The 18,109-nt window shown below is 40.4% G+C and overlaps 1 protein-coding gene across 6 annotated transcripts in view; it reads left to right on the top strand.

Moving 5' to 3' along the window:
- The window catches only part of LOC120721343 (A-kinase anchor protein 13), a 125,678-nt gene that overhangs the window by 57,271 nt on the left and 50,298 nt on the right, over positions 1-18,109 (top strand). For all 6 annotated transcript variants that reach the window (XM_040011610.1, XM_040011609.1, XM_040011605.1 and 3 more), the window contains exons 10-11: positions 8,711-8,765; positions 17,209-17,354. In XM_040011610.1, the coding sequence (XP_039867544.1) occupies positions 8,711-8,765; positions 17,209-17,354 (201 nt within the window). The remainder of the gene's footprint in view (positions 1-8,710; positions 8,766-17,208; positions 17,355-18,109) is intronic.

The raw sequence follows: 18,109 nt of genomic DNA, 5'->3' as shown, positions 1-18,109 counted from the left end.
ACAAAAGATCAGAAGCAGGTTCAGGACAATGTTTAGATGAGTTTTTGTAAGCTTTTGTCCAGCTGCTTTTAGAATTGCAATATACAGTTTTTTCTTTTCATTTTACACTTTTTAGGTCTGTTAGGCGTGCCACATATGAAATATGCCCATGTGTACATGCATGCACACACACAAACTAGTTCAGACCTCTATAGTTACTGTTTTTTTCTATTTGCACTTTTCTATTTGGTGGTTTGGCCTTGTTCTAGGACCTCCACGTCCTCCCACGCACAGTATTATAGAACAGAGCAGGCATCGTTGAAATCTTGACGTGACACTGAGTAAATCAGAAACAGGATGACAGAGGAGCTGTGCCAGAGCTGGGTTACAACGCGGCTTGTGGATGCAAAGCAACTATAGGCAGTGTTCATCAGCTTTAATATCACATCCTGTCTGCAGTTTGCCAGTTGGATATTTAGAAGAATCTCAGCTGATTTTTTTTTTTTACTGGCACTGAGATCAGCTGATCTGCCAGAATTGCTAGTGAGCTTGATTTCTCGGCATTCTAAATTATTCTTTGTGTGTACTCATTTTTGATCTTATCAAGAAACTCAAACATATTGCCTTTGAGCTCGTTTGGGGAGTTAAAAGAGAGAACAGCTTGAGCAGGAGCTTAATGTGCTGCAAGAAATAATAAATAAGGGTTTGGGCGTTTAGTGTCTTTATGTCCACAAAATGGCTTTTCTGCTCTGAGCGCTCAAAGCGTTTTATACAACTCGCCTCATTCAGCCATTCACACAAGCACTTTCTTCTATACTTTCCCAGTGTAAGTGCTTTCTATCTAACATTCACACACATTCATACTCTGGTGCAACTTGGGGTTAATATTTGGCATGGAGACTGGAGCAGAACCATCAACCTTCCGATTTGTGGGTGACCTGCGTTATCTCCTGAGCTACAGCTACCCCACCATAGCCCTCCATGGTGTTCTTTTCCTATACATAGATTTTTGATTGTGATTGTGCATACACATGCCATGCTGACATCTATCATATAACATATCCATATTGGATTAATCTTGATATTTAAGAGTTTTAACATTTTACAAACTGTATGTCAGAGATGGTTTTGGCAAAAAAAAGCTTGAAAAAGGTGTAGTTACACCGAGAAGGTGCTCACCAGTAGGGGGTGTTACAACTCAGCAGCGTTAATTGATGTTGTTGAATAACGTTAACTGAAGGAATAATGCTCCACTGTCATCTGTCATACAGTAACAATGCAATGCTCTGGATGGCTGATTCATACAAAAAGAGAGAGGCATTCACAGCCTCACAGGGAGAGAGAGAGAGCGAGCAAAGGCATGAGTCAAACACAGTCAAGAGAGAAGTTGAGACGACAGAGGAAAAGAAAAGTATGGGAGGGAGGTGGGGAGAAGTGAAGGAGGGAGGAGTAGAGCTGGAGTCTGGTGGAAAGCTGCTTCTGCGGCCAGATGTGAAAAGCTTAGCAGACTGCTTCAGTTCTCCTCAACAGTGTTTCTCTTGGATTTTTTAACCTTCTGTTCAATAAAGCAGCCCTGGATATTTAAGGGAAAATGTACGAACGACACAAGCGGAGGTATAGTCTCTGTGCCAAAGGGGAGAGAGCTGTAGACGTGGTTTTGATTAAGGTAGGCTACCTATCGGCGCTTTCAAACAAAGTCGTTTGGTGTGGCGATCCCACTACTGCCACAGTATTAACGCTCATTTGAGCTGAAGCTTTGAAAGCATAGTTAAGTGCTCCAGACAGATAAAATGTAATGGCTAAAGCAATAAAAGCAAGGTAAGGCGTCTAAAGCAGAACTTAATTCATAAAAGTAAACCATAAAACAGAGGCTAAAGATAATAAATGACATTATTACCTGAAACTAAGCCTGTGAACCGGATACTTTTGGAGTGATTTAGCAGCGTAAGTCCTCAGACAGTTTGAAGGCCTCATCAGCGTTCCCCCTTAAAGCTATTCAGAAAAGATATTTATTTTGAAAAAGGTAATCATAAGCATCACAAAGTGCTTCAGCGTGTGTCGGCAAACCTGTAGTCCTCTGCCAGGGATGTTGTGACGGCTTTCGTTGTGTTGCTCCCTGGGAGATGATTGCATGGTTGTTGATAGTGGCCCTCCAGACACAGAGTGCTGATTATTTTGGGTGGAGTGTGGTTTCTGGATGTTCGCTGCATGTGTATGCTGTATGCGACACAGAGACAGATGCCTGCGCTCTATCCGTCTCTGTGGAATAAACTGTGTATGAAACTTAATGAGGCTCAGACAGTTTAAGGTCTTTCTGGGGGTTTTTTGGTCAGCTCAGTGGGTACTTGTCTGGCAAACTAAAGCAGAAGATAAAGTTGCTGAAAATGTCTCGCTATACCCTAATTTCCCTCTCGCTCAGAGGTGCCCTTACTGTGTTGTAAAGGTTCTGTGTTAAACCAAATGTAGCGGGGGTTCGATGGAATCTTTCTAAATGAGATGTTTACAGCTCCCAAAACTTGTGCTATTTAAAGCCCAAAAGGCACTTTCCCCTCTCTGCATATGTAGAACCTTTTACAACATTTTTCCACTGGGGAGTTTCTCCTTGCTGCAGCTCAGAGACTTGTGCACTGTTGATCAAAGCAATAGGAACTTATGTAACTAAAATCTTAATCATGATAGATCCCTGTTTAGTAAAGACAAAGGAAAAACGTGCTCCTTCTAAGTTTTCGCTCGGACAGAGTGAGATATTACCAAAACCTCATATCCCAATATAACTTACTTCATATTGTTTCATATGTGATTATTTTTGTTTTTTTATTTAGAACATCTGGAAAAATGTTTGACTAAGAATGTAACCATAACATTTTAATGTATAAAATATAGAACAGTTTTCAATAAGTGTTCAGTAAACGCTCTAAAAATCGTGGCGTTATCCGTAGTGACGCACATAGATGACCCTGACGCAGTCACCGCTACTCAAGAGCTTTTTCTGAGGCCTCTAGCTTCCAATTCTGCTCTATGGTTATCAGGACAATAGGCATCTATCGCAGAGTGAAGTGCTCAGATGAAGTGCACCATTAACATCATACAGGAATGAGTTGTTTGGCTCGTCCACATATCTCTTGTAACGTTGTGTGCTGCGTCTCATCCTCTACTCTGGCCCGACACTCGTAATATAAACAACGCAACTTGACTTGTGTAAAGCATTTTCTGCTGGGCATTGTGTACCTGGATTCGGGTTTTTTTGACCAACAGTGTAAATTCAGATCATATCTTTAAAAGTTTCCACTGTTATCTCCTTCCATCTTTGTAAGTATTTAGCGTGCCTCACATCAAAGCTTATTTTAGCGTTTGACATTCTGGTTTATTTTGAGCACCTAACGGCTCTTTTTTTGCTTCTTATTTGTTAGCTCTCTCGACACTCTTTCATGTGATTGTAGGTGGCCGGGATATTTGTTGTGTTGCAGTCAGCATCCATTATATTTTGTCATATTACACAGCCCTAGATGTCATTGGTTAGCGGTCACAAGTGGAGGAAACTCCATCAAGGGACATTAAGTGACTGGTTTGATTTGTAAGCAGGGTAAGTACCAGAGATTTTTTCCAGATAGAACAAAATCAGGCTTTTCCTGTCAAATCTCAAATAGTAATGAGAAAATGATGTTCACTAACTTATCGATCTAGAGATAATTTCTAGATACAGACTCGGGAAAGAATTTCACAGGCTGTAAAAACTAATCTATGCAGCTATTTAGAGTAGATGGTTAAATATTTACTCAAAAAACATGGTAAAGTCTGTCGTTAGCTGGTTACTCAGCTGTCAAACATTGCAAAAATAAGTGAAATTACGATGTATCTGGTTTTGCTGTTTCTTTCCCTTTAAACTGTAATACCCTCACTTTGTCTGGTTCTTTATTTTAAATAGGTTTCTGTTTCAGACAGTTTTAGTCTTAATTATTATGTGATAAAGGCAAATACTGTAAAGTCATTTAGAACTATTTGTAATTGTAAAATTGAACCAAAATAGGTGTCAACAGACTGTGATGAGCCTCGTTTTGTTTAAGTCGCACTTAGCCAATGACTCAGCTGGACTGTTTCCTATTGGTTGATGACTATAAACTATAATCTAAACTAATAATCACTTACTGATGGCTGGACTATTAATTATCGCGCATAAAATAAACTAGCAACTACGCAGCAGTGGGCGTTTGATATGGGGTGTTTACTGTCACAGTGTCTGCTGGTCGTGACATCCAGACTCAGGGCAGAGCAGAGGAAAATCAGTGAAGAGACTTGCTCTGGTATATGTAACACCTCTCTTTAGTCTGTTGTCACTTTCTAAACTTGTTCCAAATGTCAGCTCCTCTTTACCCCGGAGGTATGAAATAGCAAGGGTGTGTGCAAGTGAGTTAGAGAGAGAGAGAGAGAGGGAGAGGTAGAGATATGATGGTGTGGGAAAAAGGCTGCTCTGGGCTAACGGTTTCCTCTGGCCTCAGATGGAAACAGGCATTCGGCCAAATGACTTCATTCCAACCAGTGTTTCACATCCCAGCATCTTTGCTGGCCTGGAATCACAAAACACATCATCACTCCACTTACCATCTACAGTAACTGTGAATAACCCTTTATACTAACATAGTACTACAGTAAATATACCCATCAGCCATAAACGATAAAACCACTGACGGGTAAAGTGAATCTTATTGCGATGTTCTGCTGGGAAATCTTGAGTGCTGGCCTTCAGGTGTCAGGTTATACTTCTACCTAAACATTACTGCAGAACAAGCACACCCCAGTATGGCCCCAATGTGCCATAAATATCCAGATCTTGAGCGAGCATCTGCAGGACCCAAACATTCAGGCACCAGATGCCACATACTCCTAAACCATCTGGGTCCAGAGATGGGTAAGAGCTGCCTTGTGGCACAAGGGGAACCTCCGGAATAACAGGCTGGATGTATAATGTTTAATGTTTAGGCTAATAGGTGTATATTCTGTTGTACTACACTCCTGGTTTGGCAAACCCAGATATTTCTTTATTTGGGCTCTTTTAGAGCATTTGTGATGTGATTTAAAGATACGAAAAGTAGCTGTTCTATTTGTGGCACCTTCTTGACCCTTTTTATTGCAATCTTTTTATAGCGTTAATCACAAGATCATTCTATGAATGGAACAATTTATAAAAGTCCTTCCAAGGTGAACCACAGAGGAGATTCATCCACGGGTTTGCTGTTACCAGGCCTTGTTTGCTGAGACCATGTATACATGCTGGACTGGATACAGTCATTCATTCCACCATGGCATCCTTCAGTGCTGCAGAGCCTCACTGGCCGCCTGCCTGTTTAGAAACAAGGCAGCCGTCCAAGTCCTGCGTGCCCCGGCGTATAGACAAACCATCCCGCCTTTTTATTTTTAAACCAGATGTGTTTTTACTGGGTACAGTTTAGATTCCCCCGGCAATACAAATATGCTCTGTGTTGTTCAGAATCGAGGCTGCCAGCTTTCAGACGGGGGACCAGTTCCTGAATGGCTAGCTGTTTAGCAGACCTGCTAACTGCTGATTTGATAAATGTGTGATTTCTTCAACTGATTAAATGAGTGGCTGCTCTACTGGCTGAATCATTGTGCGTCTTGGTTTATATCGAGCATACCAACCACATCGCCTGCCACATTTATCCACGGTGCGTCTGTGAGGAAAAATAAACACATTTTTAATGTGACTTTTTCCCTCCTTTTTTATTTCTCATCATTTTTATGGCCCTTAAATTGCTTCTTGGTAGTATATTGTTGCCTTTGAGTCGATGTTTTTCTCAGTGAAACAATCATAAAAATGACTTGTCCTTAAGCAAATCAATGACTTTTGTGCAAGCATTGTAGCTGCTCTGCAGTAGGCATGATGGAACTGAATTAGAACATATGAACTGAGAAGAGAAAGGAGTTGATGCTGTGACTGAAATCGAAAAGGCTTTTGTTTTGTCCAGACTGAGCTGTGTGCACTCACCTTTCATACCTTAGCCTGCAACACACTGCCAAAAATAAAGGAAATACAGCAGTAATATTTGAGTAATATTCGTGTATTAAAAGGAGGAATTTGCACACACTGTATCACTACTTCTTAGGTAAAGTATCCACTTCATACTTCATCATACTTAAGGGTTCAGTTCATTTTATAATTAGTGCCAAAACACACTGTGGAGTAGAGTATTAAAACACACAGAGCTGCTTCTCTCGCCTCGTTGAATTCTTTGTTCTGAAGTTGTCCTGCTGTTCCTGTCCTCTGCTAAGGGTCGAGTCTTGTTGTCCTTTTTTTCCTTTTCCATTTTTTGCAATCTCTGGCAGTCATTTTACCTCTGACCAGAACCTTTGTATGCATTTATGTGTCCACGTTTGTCTGTGTTTGTGTGCGTGTGCTGGCGCCCTCTGTGACCAGCTAGTCTTTCCTCGTCAGCGTGTTTGTTCTCTCTCAGCGGGCTCTGTTTGATATCTGAACACAGCTGTGAGACACGAAGAAGAAGTCTGTGTGTTCTACGCATGCATCTGTGAATGTGGGGGATTCTGTTGTGTGCATGTGAGACTTGATGAGGGGTGGGGAAAGGAAGCATAAGTAAGTGTTTGTCATGTGGGTGCATGCATGCATGATGTAGGTGCCTGTACATGGGGCGAGTTGGTATGCAATTAGTTGTCAGTGTCTTTGTTGGAATGCAAATGGGAAGATCAGACGTGCCACTCCCAGGCCTGGAAAACAGAGTGCAGTGTTTCTCTGCTTCTCAGTGGGCTCCTCAATAGATAGCACAGGGTTAGTTTTATAAAAGCTGAGATCAGCTCCCTCACCCTCAAAGCATTCTGGGGGTGGGTTGACCTTGTTAGTTGGCTAGGACTCACTTATCATTCTGTGTTATATGGGTTTTTTTGTTTTTGTTTTTTGTTTCAGTCTCTCTTCTCTTTTTTTCCCCCTGAGCATTATATTAAGTCTTGTTTAGCTACGACTTCTTTTCCTCTTTTTGTTTTTAATAGTCTCTTTTGTTACTTTGTTGCTTATGACTCTAACATTTGCGATGAAACGAAATGCCTGGCTTCTCCAGCGCATGTTGAAGTGCCTTTGGGCAGCATACTGAACCCCAGCGTGTGTGTACTTGACAGTTATGGGACGAGGAATTGGGAGGAGGCGTGATCGAGGTGAGTGCCTGGGGCCAGGCCTTAGCACATCCTTAAGTGTCTGAAGTAACTACTTGGACCACCACCAACAAGGAGGGGCCATCAGGGTTCAGTAACACTTGGATTGGGTGGCTGTCAAGGGCTCAGGCCCTCGCAGTCTGAACCTCAGTCGAAAAATCTTCTGCTTCCTTGGATGCTGGTCTGGAAGCTCTGGGATACTGTAACGGGCGTTTTTCAGCCTCTGCTTGTAATTGCAAGCAGATACTACTTCTACTTCTTACCTTTGGGGAAAAAAAGTGAGACAAGCTGTTTTAGTCTGCTGCCTTTGTCTTTATTTCATGCGAAGTTAACTAGCTGCTAGCTAAACACAGACTTGATCTTATCGAACAAAATAAAAGTAAGTTGTTCCCCGTATTTGTTTTTTCTACTCTGATCACTGGCCTGTCCATTTGAAGGTATTCAGTTTTTGCCATTACAGAACCACTTTTACTTGTATGATAAAAACTACAGCATCCATACAGTCACAGTGAATTAAGCTTGTGGGGGACAGCTGTCTTTGATTCCAACAATTCCTTCATCAGATGAACATTTGAGGTCTTTAGACTAGCGACCTGTTTATACTGTTCCTTCAGGTTTCTTTGCATGAATCTTAAAGTTTACAGGGTCATGCTAAAGCGTGTTGATCCGAGCTTGCTGGGGCTGGGAGTTAAATGTTAAAGCGAGGAGGAAGTTAAAGAAAAGAGGAAACAAATTATTGAAGGAGGTCGTACAAGCATCTTATAGAAGATGATATGTGTAAATGACAGTAGCTCCAGTTTACTTCACAAAACACTTGACCCTTTAAAAAAGACTGCATTTTCAATCAGCATGAGGTTTGTAATTATCTGAAGCGTCTGGGTTTGGTAATCTGGCTTTGTTAATAAATTAGTAATCAGATTTTAGTTGCCTTGTGACTTTGCATGAACCACACATTGAAAGTCAAAGTTCATCATCTTTAGCTAGATATAATTGATGGAGTTCATTAAAACACAATGAGCTTCTCTCTGACTCTTAGTTTCACATTCAGTGCTGTCAGTCAAATCTGCACAGCTTCGTCCGAACTGTCGAATCTTTTGTGTTGCCTGCAAAGATGGGAGGGAGGGAGTCTGAGGCTTTTGTAGCTAAAACCAGCTCATATAGACACACACAAATGCACACACACATATACACAGCTGTTGTAGAGACCACAGAGGAAGCGGAGCCACAGCGCTGCGTGTTCACAGCCAACCACAGAGCTCTGACAGGCACTGCATGTGTGTGTGAGTTGGTGTCAGTGTGACTGTGAGCGCTGAAGGCTGAAAAAGTTGGATCTTTTCAGACAGTTCCTCGGGGGGGATGGAGATAGAGCCAGAGTGTAGTCACTAAATCCTGTGAATACTCTTAAGACCGCTGTTATAAAGGGTGTCTTATCGGTGCCTCCCATCCTGTGTTCGGAGGAACACTTCCTAACAGACATGCTGGTCTGCATCATTATTTCTTTGTGGGTGATGATCACATGTTGCTGAGAGTGATTCAGTGTCTTCCTGTTTCTCTGTAGATCCACCGAGACAGAGAGACGTCGTTCCATCAGCCTTGCGATACTCAGCACTCAGGTAAGAGTTACTGGCAGCTCCTGCTGCTCTAAATTTTCATGTCAAAATTGACAGAATGGGTATTTTTAATTTCTTAATGGTTATTTCTGTTATGACTTCTTCTTTGGTTCCTTTTGCAGCAATCTGCCTGACATGGGTACTTTGCTGTTAGCAAGAAATGTTTTGCTCTTGGGTCGTGTGTGGATTAGTGTTAGCACTGATTAAGCCTGTATCCTGTTTGAAGTGATACTATGTTTCTCTTTGGCCTGGTTAAAGTAGCACTGACATCAAGTAAGATCGTTACATTGTTTGAGACTTGAGAGCAGCAGTTTGTTTGTGAACTTGTGAAAGTAGCTTTTTCTTTCTCCTAGTTTGATCTACTCAGATGACCTAAAACACCAACTTTGACAAAGATAAGATTTTGCTGCCTGATATCGGTATTGTTAGAGCCCGATCTCGCTCTCTTGTTTCTAGTCTGACATTAACAAAAAGTTTCCACTTACAAGCCAAATGGTTGAGTGGTTAACCTGTCACCCAGGACACGTGCCCAGGCTGCCTTTGCGCTCTAATATTCTTGAAACCACACTTTTAAGTGTCTAAGTCTGCTGACACTTGGAGATGTTATGAGGCTACTTTAAAAGGTTTTTAAGTAACATCGTGCAAATGAGACTTTAAGTAGAAACATGGGCTTTTGACTTGGTGTGTTTTGCCAGCATGTGCACACACAGATGATGAAAAGTTAGATACGGAACAGATGGGGACCAGTGACCCTGATTGCTGTGAAAAGGGCCAGAACATGCACACTCTAATAAGATTTTCATCTCTGTATCAACAAGGGCTCATACTGATTTAGACGACTGCTGTTAGGAAAGAAACACTGAAAACCCAAATGAGAAGGAAGTGTCGTTATATAGTTCGTGTTGTCTGCGGGACTGTTGACCAATATAGGCTAGACTCACTGTGTATTATATTTGAATGTTAAATATAATTGTGCTTACAAATAAGGTGATGCTGTGCTTTATATTTCAGTAAAGTCCACAACAATATTTGGTGATATCCCAGTTGATCGTGTATGAAATTTCTGGAATTGACCCCATAAATCATTTAATGTTAGCGTAGGAACACTAGTTTTAAAGGCTTAGACAATTTCCTTCTAGAAGGAAGTTCCGCCACCAACTTGGTAACACATCAGGGCAGTTATTTTGGCAGTTAACAGACAATGAGAGCCAAAGCTTTAATTTCAGTCGTCAACTTTATTAAGTACATTTTTACAGAATTGCTCGTATGGAGTCCCACCTCAGATATGTTAGAAATGCTTACAAAGTTTAGTTTCTCCAGAAGGGTTAACACCCTTATTGTCCCTCCGTGTTGCACTTTTATTTCAAATGTACAAAGTTATATGACCCTACAGCATCAGCAGTAAGATCATTTAGTATTTTCACTTGTGGTTAAAAATGTCTTGACATTGCATAGTTTTTAAAAATTTATTTATGCCCACTTTTTATCACGTCATTTATGCCTGGACCACAGTAGCAGTTTCCTCGAGCCACTCGGGAAGTGTAGCTGGGAAAAATATCAGCTCACTTGTCAGTGCAGCAAGTGGTTGATTGTTGCCATGGGGATATAGTTCACTCAGTATGGGCAATGACTGTAGGAGAAATATTAATGTGAAACATTTTAGATGATGACACAGATATGTCTGAGTTTGGGCAACAGCCAAAGCAAGATAAGAAAAAGGGATTCTTTGACCTTCATAAGATGAGTCTGTCTGTAGGGAGACTGGTCTCAATAAAAAAAGACCAACAGATCGATGAGCTGGATCAGGCGGAGAACAAACTGCCTTTTATCTGCAGTAGAAAACAGATGAAACATCAGTGTGTGTGACAGGGGGAGAGAGGAAAAGAGGCTGAAATGGATGAGACATACTGAGGAAACAAAAAAAAAAAGTCAAACATGGAAACAGAAGGGAGAAGAACCATGGGTGTCAAGTGGAAATAAAAATGGAAGGGTGGGTGACGGTGGGATTTCCTCTGTTGCAGCTTGGATCAGTTGACATCACTTCCTTTTCTTCCTCATTAAGCCAGATGCTTTCTGCCCTCCCTTTCTTTCTCTCTGATAGTTATTTATTTAGTTAACTTGGCAACAGAGGGATGTAATCCATGTTTCAACCACTGCAAAAGTAGTTTTTTAAGTTGCTGCTTGAAACGATTTACTTAAATTTACTTACCAGTTTCATTGAATGCTTTTGTAATATACATATAATGACCACTTTATTAATTACAGCCTACTCTCATGATGCCTGTGATATCCAGTCATAGGTAATATGTTGTTTGAATATCATTCAGGTCAACGTTGGTGTTGTAGTGGACTGTGTCAGACTGCTGTTTTTCATGAAAGGTGGTTTATATATGCAGCCCTCTGACTCAGTGCCTCATTGTCTCACTGCATTCAGTACTTTGGTTTAAACGTAGTGAAATCTTTAAAACTGGAGGATGAGTTTAGCATGGTAGCATGCTATTCTCACATGATCATATTGGTAGGTGTAATACATAGCACTATCATTGTGAGATGGGAGATGTTGGCATCAACACGGCCTTGTAGAGCCAACAGAACAACTCGCTGTGGATTATTATTCTTATTGTGTAGGAACATTAATGGTGACTGGATGCTCCTTTCAGATAGAGGTCAAAATCAAAGTAACTCACAGTATTTGTTTGGCTATAGAAGAAAAGTTCTCCATGATCTTTTGGTTTTTGGTGTCAAAGGTCAATGTGATTTTACTGACTGCAAAAACCTTCCAGGTGAAAGTCGATACTCAAACCTTCTTCAAAGCCAATATGCACAGTCTTACGCAACTGGACTGCAAAAATAAGAGTCAATCCAAAGTTTGGATACACTTGTACTAGTTCATTATTTTCATTGCATTCCATATGATAAGTAATCATAGTAATCAAATAACATCACCTGACTTCTTCAGTGACCCAGCTGAGCTTTTGTTGAACCAGGAAATTTGGTAATTTGGTACTTTGGTCCTAGCTTTGTTTTGTTTTGTTTTTTTAACTAAATATGCTCGACAGCTCAGTTAGAGGAAGACTAAGCTATGAATACACATTTACAGTGAATTAAAATGATTAGAAGTGGCACTGTAAAATTTCTCATTTATAAATATCATATAAATCTCATTGTTGTTCTGTTGCAAATTTAATTTGTTCAGAAAATTTTTTAAGTAATTATTACCTTTATAAGGAGTTTGTTGCAAAGGCTTCATGTTCACTCTGTGCTTTTGTGCATGTTATTTTATTTATTTATTTACTTACTTACTTTTTAATGTGTCTCAGATAATGAGAAACGCCCATGCTCTGCGGTGTGTTCCAACCTCTGACCTGTACTCTATATTTGTTTGGAAACTGAAACATTGGTTCTTAGTGAGAACCAGACCTTGTCAGATCTAATCTCTGTGTTGTCTGGAGACACCGTTGTCATCTTTACTTTTAAAGACCTGGGGGAAAAAAACAAAAAGGCATGCTAAACTTGCTAAGGAGTAATCTTGGTGCTAGACATTGTGTTTGTGTGAAGTAATGCAAATTTTCTGTTGGTTGAAAAGACCCTTGTGATACTGTTTTGCTGTGGATGATCAGGCAGCATTTAGCCATATTCTGTACATCTCTGTAGAAAAGACAGAATAAAGGACACTTAAAGGCAAACAAGCTACATAAATAGCAGTCAGTGTTCAGTGTGTGAACGGGTGGATGACTGAATGTAGTGTAAAGCTCTTTGGGGTCCTTAGGAACTAAGTAAAGTGCTATACAAATACAGGCCATTTACCATAATTTTAATAATTACAAGTTTATGCAAACCCTCAGTGACTGCAGACATTTCATTTGACTTGATCACACATTAAAAGAAAAACAAAAAAGAACAGCTGAGGCTTCTTCTCGTGGCTGCAGAACATGTGCATTGTTGTGCTCTAGGGTGAATTATCCCATCATGCATTTGGTACATGTTGTGGTGCATGTCTGCTGTGGTTTGCTAACATATGTTAAGTCATTGTTCTGCTTTAGAGCATTGTAGGTCATGCAATACTTTTAGGTAAAGCCTTGTTCTGTTTATCGGAACTCATTTCCCATATTTACAGGAATCATGCTGGATGTTTCTGCATGTGCCGTTTGGAAGGTTTGAATTGCCGTTTTGTTTAATATACTCTGTAAACTGTGTGCAGACAGATTTTTATCTCTGTGAAAAATAGGAGGCTATGTGGTAGCATCCTCTACTCAGAAGTATGAGGACTTTGTCCTTTGCCCTTGCTGAATTTAGGAAAAACGGATGTTTAATTTTGTAAACGTGTTGAAATGCAGATGGTGAAGTGATACCTGATTATGAACTGAACCAGTCTACAGACAAAGGTCACTCAAAGAAAAAGAAACAGCAAGATGATGGTGTATTTCGCAGGTAGTCTGATGCACTTTGATCAACTTTTAAGAAAGGTTAACTGGAATCTTCAACACCTCCTATGTGTAATAAATCAGCCCAGTTAGACAGAGAACCTTGTACACATTTAACATGAAAAAACACAGGACAAGGAAGTATAGGTCGAAGAAAATATAAATAAGATTTTATATGAAAGTTCTGATAAAATCTACACTTAGCTGAGATAAGTGTTTTTCCTAACAGGGAAAACTTGCAGAGAAGAATGTTTCTAACCCAACAGATTATTTTTTTTATTAATTTTTTTTGGTTACTATGCCGATTATTTCAGACTTGAAATTAGATTAGATTGTATCTACTTTTATATTTTTTTAGCTGCACGTTACACTTATTTTTAACCCTCTGAATTTCCCGGAGGAACCCACCCGAGGGTTTAATAAAGTTTCATCTAATCTAATCACTTCGGGGTGTTTTTACCTGCAGTTAAACTCAAATGATTTGAATTGCAGTAATCAAAAAGTAGTATACACTGCAGTATAAAGCTGCATTTCTTTAAATGTAAGGATTGTTTGAAAGGACTAAAGGGGCTCTTTATACCTTCTGCAAGAAACAAGGAAAGCTAGAACAGTTTGACAGTTCTTTTCTGCGTGCAGCTATACAAAAAACTGTCGCCGCCTACTGTAGACCAGTAGGTGGCAATACAGAAGAGTCCTTGACCAATCAGAAGTATTCATCGCTTCAAGCCCCATCCCCAAAGTTTCCATGCTTTGACAAAGTACTGCCTACCAAGTAGGGACTTGGGGGGTAAAATAATTTCCCCAGAGTTTAATTTAGACTCAGGTGTCTGCAGTGGAAATGCAGTTGAAATTCCTTCAAGAGTTTCTACTCTCAGGGGAAAGCTCCTGTGGTTAAAAAGTGACGTGTATCTCTGCAGTCAAGGCCAAGTTTTCTGTTTGTGTCTGCTGGTTTATGAATTTAGATTCATTTTTTAAAAAGCTAATAAAATGCTGAATCTGTATCAGATGTGTTCCCTCTGTTGCTCGCTAGGCAGACTGTTTACCTTCAGGAAACAAAATCCTCCTTTACTACAAGTGGACTTTAAATAGAAACCAAAAATCTTGTCCCCTGCATTTGTATATGCAGATCAATTTATAGAGATTGCATGAAAGGTGCAAAAAAGTGGATATGATATAATATCTATAAAGTATATCTATCTGACCTTCTTCACACTTGGCCAGCAGCCTCAACCACCCGTCGACTCATGAGCAACTTTTACACCTGTTCTCTGAGCCTTTTCTATGTGTGCTGTGGTAGTGGTGTTGGGGTCTGTTTGACACAGAGGGAGGAGGACAGCTGTCAAAACTCACAGTCCCCTGCTAGTTGTGACAGACAGCTGTGAGGGGGTGGAGTCTGAGGAAAACTCCCTGAGTCCACTTGTGTCACCAGCACTTGCAACTCCAACATTCTCACGCACGTTCATTTTTGGATTGTCTGCTAATAGCGGAAATATGACGTAAAAAGGGGCAAAATGTTTTTGCATCGAGCCACCAATGCACTGTGGTCAAGACTAAGCTCAGCTGCAGCAGTTGAGGTCAAAGGTCAGTGTGGATTTGGTATCTTAACTGAAAAGATCTATTGATGTCATGATATGGCAGCCTTCCCCTTTAATGTTTTCTGCATGTTGTCTACATGTTGTAGTATGAGCGAGCAGGATGTGGTTTGCCCAGTTGTCAGTTGTCATGTAGGACCACGTTGGTAATAACTAAACTTGTGACCTTGTTTCTTCTCAAAGCAGAAACCAGAAATAATCCTGCGCCTGTCATGTTGTGGTGTCTGCTGCAGGACTCATAAAGCAGTGTTGATGCAAATATGGAAACTTTAATTTCCCAAATATGATTTAAACTGCTGACTCCTTTGATTACAAAGTTTCGATTGAGACTTCATGAACTCTTTCAAGTGCTTTAATGAGGAATGATTATTTTCTATAGTAGTGATACTCAAATCTGTGCTGTATTATGCAGTAGAGTTCCATCTTTAGTTCAGCCTCTCAGCGCAGGAATGTGCTAATTAGCGAAAACAACTTGTCAGTGTCTGAAAAAACATATGGACTTTTGCTGCTCAATAAGTACTTGAAGCAGCTTATTTATCTGATATTTTCATGTTTTTGGATTGTTTGTGTCAGGCTCAGACTATTTTAGATAGAAGTGACAGAACCATTGTGTAAGAATTTACAATTAAGGAAGTCTCACAATCTTTATGTCAGGATAGCACCTACCTTTGTCCATTGTGACACACTATTCAGTGGTATCACTCGACCCAAAGTGGTGATGTCCCATTGGCGTTGTAATTGGGCTGATTGAAACATTATGAAACCATAATGTTTGTCGGTGCTGTGATCTGACTACCCTCCTTTCATTAAGAGCTGACTGTGTCGACCTGCTCTCTCACCGATGTTTGTTAAAGGAGCTCATGGTTATTCTACAGAAAAATTGTATTACCCCCACTCCCTCAAGTCTAACAACACTATGATGTAAAGAGACTCCCCACCCCTGACGGGTGCTGAATTTTATAGGGTTATGTTTCTGCCAGCTTCAGGATTCCTCGAGCCATCCTTTGCTGGTGTTGGTTAATTAATCTACTTTTATTTTTAGTCTTGATTTTGGCTGTGAATAATTATGAAAAACAAGATAATCTGCTTCTGCTTTTGGGTTGTGCTGAATACAGGGCGTGCTTTATTTTAAATATGCCCTTTTCTGTGGCATGTTTAGTTCAGTTTACATTTATTTATAGATTTGTATTTCTCCACTTGAATTATATCTCATGTATGAGGCATCTGCTTGTACCCACTCAGCGACACAGAATTCAGGCTCTTGAAACATGAGCACATACATACGTATACAAAATCTAGCTTCCTCTTGCTCACATGAGTGTAGGGGATGCAAGTCTTCCCGGGGGATTAAGAATGACTTCCGGTTTTTGAGCAGAAATAGATATTTTTAAAAAAAAAAAAATCATAACAACACTGAGCAAATGATCTCATGCAGTTTTTCTTGGCTGCTGGCTAAAGTCAGCCCATTGGTAGATGTCTGTGCCTGAGTACAGGCTTCCTCTTTTAGTTTGGCCTGGAATATTATCTGTGCATGTCCTTACATGTCCAAAAAGCTGTAGCCCCAGAACCTTGTTGCATAACAGTTGTTGTATTCTGTGCTGACTTTAGATTTGGCTGTTTGTAATTCAGTGAGATAGAATGGTGGGTGTAAAGTAAAAATGGCTTGTGGTGAGCTGCTACGGGTAAAGAGCACAGAGACTTACTGAGAAAAACTAACATGGCATCAGCCGAGGCCTGAGAGCGACTACTTTAAATAGTCATTATTTAAGTAGTCAGTGTGATACACGTGATTCTGACTTATTATAGTTCATATCATTGTGGCTGATATGAACTCGAGTAACTGTCTGCTTGATGTCTGTAATTTCTATCGATCAAGCAACAGAAGTAAAAAAAATTACTTCTTGCTTTAAAGCTTAAAATAAGGTGCAGACATTCTTTGTAAGCATCAGTGTCCATTTGGCCTGGGTGGTTAGGGTGACTAATGCAGCTCTTTCATGAAAGCAGTTTTGCAGTACATCAATAACCGTTTACGTTGTCTTTCTCCGAGTCAGATTTTAACTTCAGTTCCACCCTGGTACCTTTATGAAACCCACAAACACTGGTTGTTTGCAGTTGAGCACAGACCGCTTTGGTGAGGACAGTCAGCCATTGATCCACCAGGCTTTTCACACCTTCTCAGATTCCCACAAGTCTTTTCACTGATGTCTTACAGACCTGCTTGTGTTTTAGAACAAAGAATGAAGACTTATTGTTTTGGAAACAAGGTGTGTGTGTGTGTGTGTGGTGGTGGTGGTGGGGGGTCAGTTTAACAGCCTCTGTTGAGAAACTTATCAGTGATTTTAAGTATTTTAAATCTGATTTCACAAGAATGCTTCGTTTCTCCTCTGTTCGATTTTAACCCTGCGATGTGTTAAATGTCGTGTCTTTCAGGATCCTCAGAGTCTTCAACATTTTCCAGTTTGCCCAGTAGGACCAGCAGTGCCACCAGCTGCCCCTCTTCAGCTCACAGAGACTCTGGCAGTGACATAGAGAGCTTCCTGAACACAGAACCCGGATATGACAGCATCTTCAGAAAGGTCTGAGCCCCATCAACTTCAAATCAATGTTAAAGTGCTCAAAAACAATTCTTTTAAACTGGTTTAATTATCTGTGCAAAGTGAGAAAAGCAAATGAGGACAAATCTGTGAAAAAATATAGAAAAAATAGATATTTAAAAATGTAAACAAAAACATTGCCACTATATATGCTGTAGAATGAACTTCTTACACATCCAAACTGCAAACACATCAATCATTAAATGTATAAATGAGGAAAAATGTAGCAGCCAATTCCCTGTTTACTAAATCCTTGGCTGGCTGTGGTCCAAACATCCGGTTCAGTCGCGCTGAACACCAAGAATATATTTTGCCTCTGCAACTATTCCTATAGGGATTATATACTATATATGAAGTATCTATTTTCTCAGTCTGTGTCTGTTTTTTTATTTATTAGTACCCTGAGGCAGAGATGCCAAACATCTACTAAGCATCTTTTTAAGCCGGCAGCTCTCCTCCGCTGCTGGGAAAGTGCAAGCTGTGGTCCCTGCTGTCACTCTGCTGCTGTTGAAAGTCTGTTTGAAGCCAGGCACCCTTTGGTTAAAGTTGAAACACTTGTATCTCTCAGTTTCTGCTGTGTTGAGCACTTGAAACATGCTCATTGTAATGTGAACCGTATGTCATGTTTGGTGCAAACAAAGCCAGAGAAGAGAATATCAGCTGCCTGGGAGTATACAGTGTGGTGCTGAGGGTTGGGACACTGTAGATAGGCCGTGATGGGCAAAATGAATCCGCAC

This window comes from Simochromis diagramma, unplaced genomic scaffold, assembly GCF_900408965.1.
Source record: "Simochromis diagramma unplaced genomic scaffold, fSimDia1.1 OVJJ01000603.1, whole genome shotgun sequence".
Classification (NCBI taxonomy): domain Eukaryota; kingdom Metazoa; phylum Chordata; class Actinopteri; order Cichliformes; family Cichlidae; genus Simochromis; species Simochromis diagramma.
Note: the sequence above shows the minus strand (reverse complement) of the source record. Positions and strands in the feature narration are given on the sequence as shown.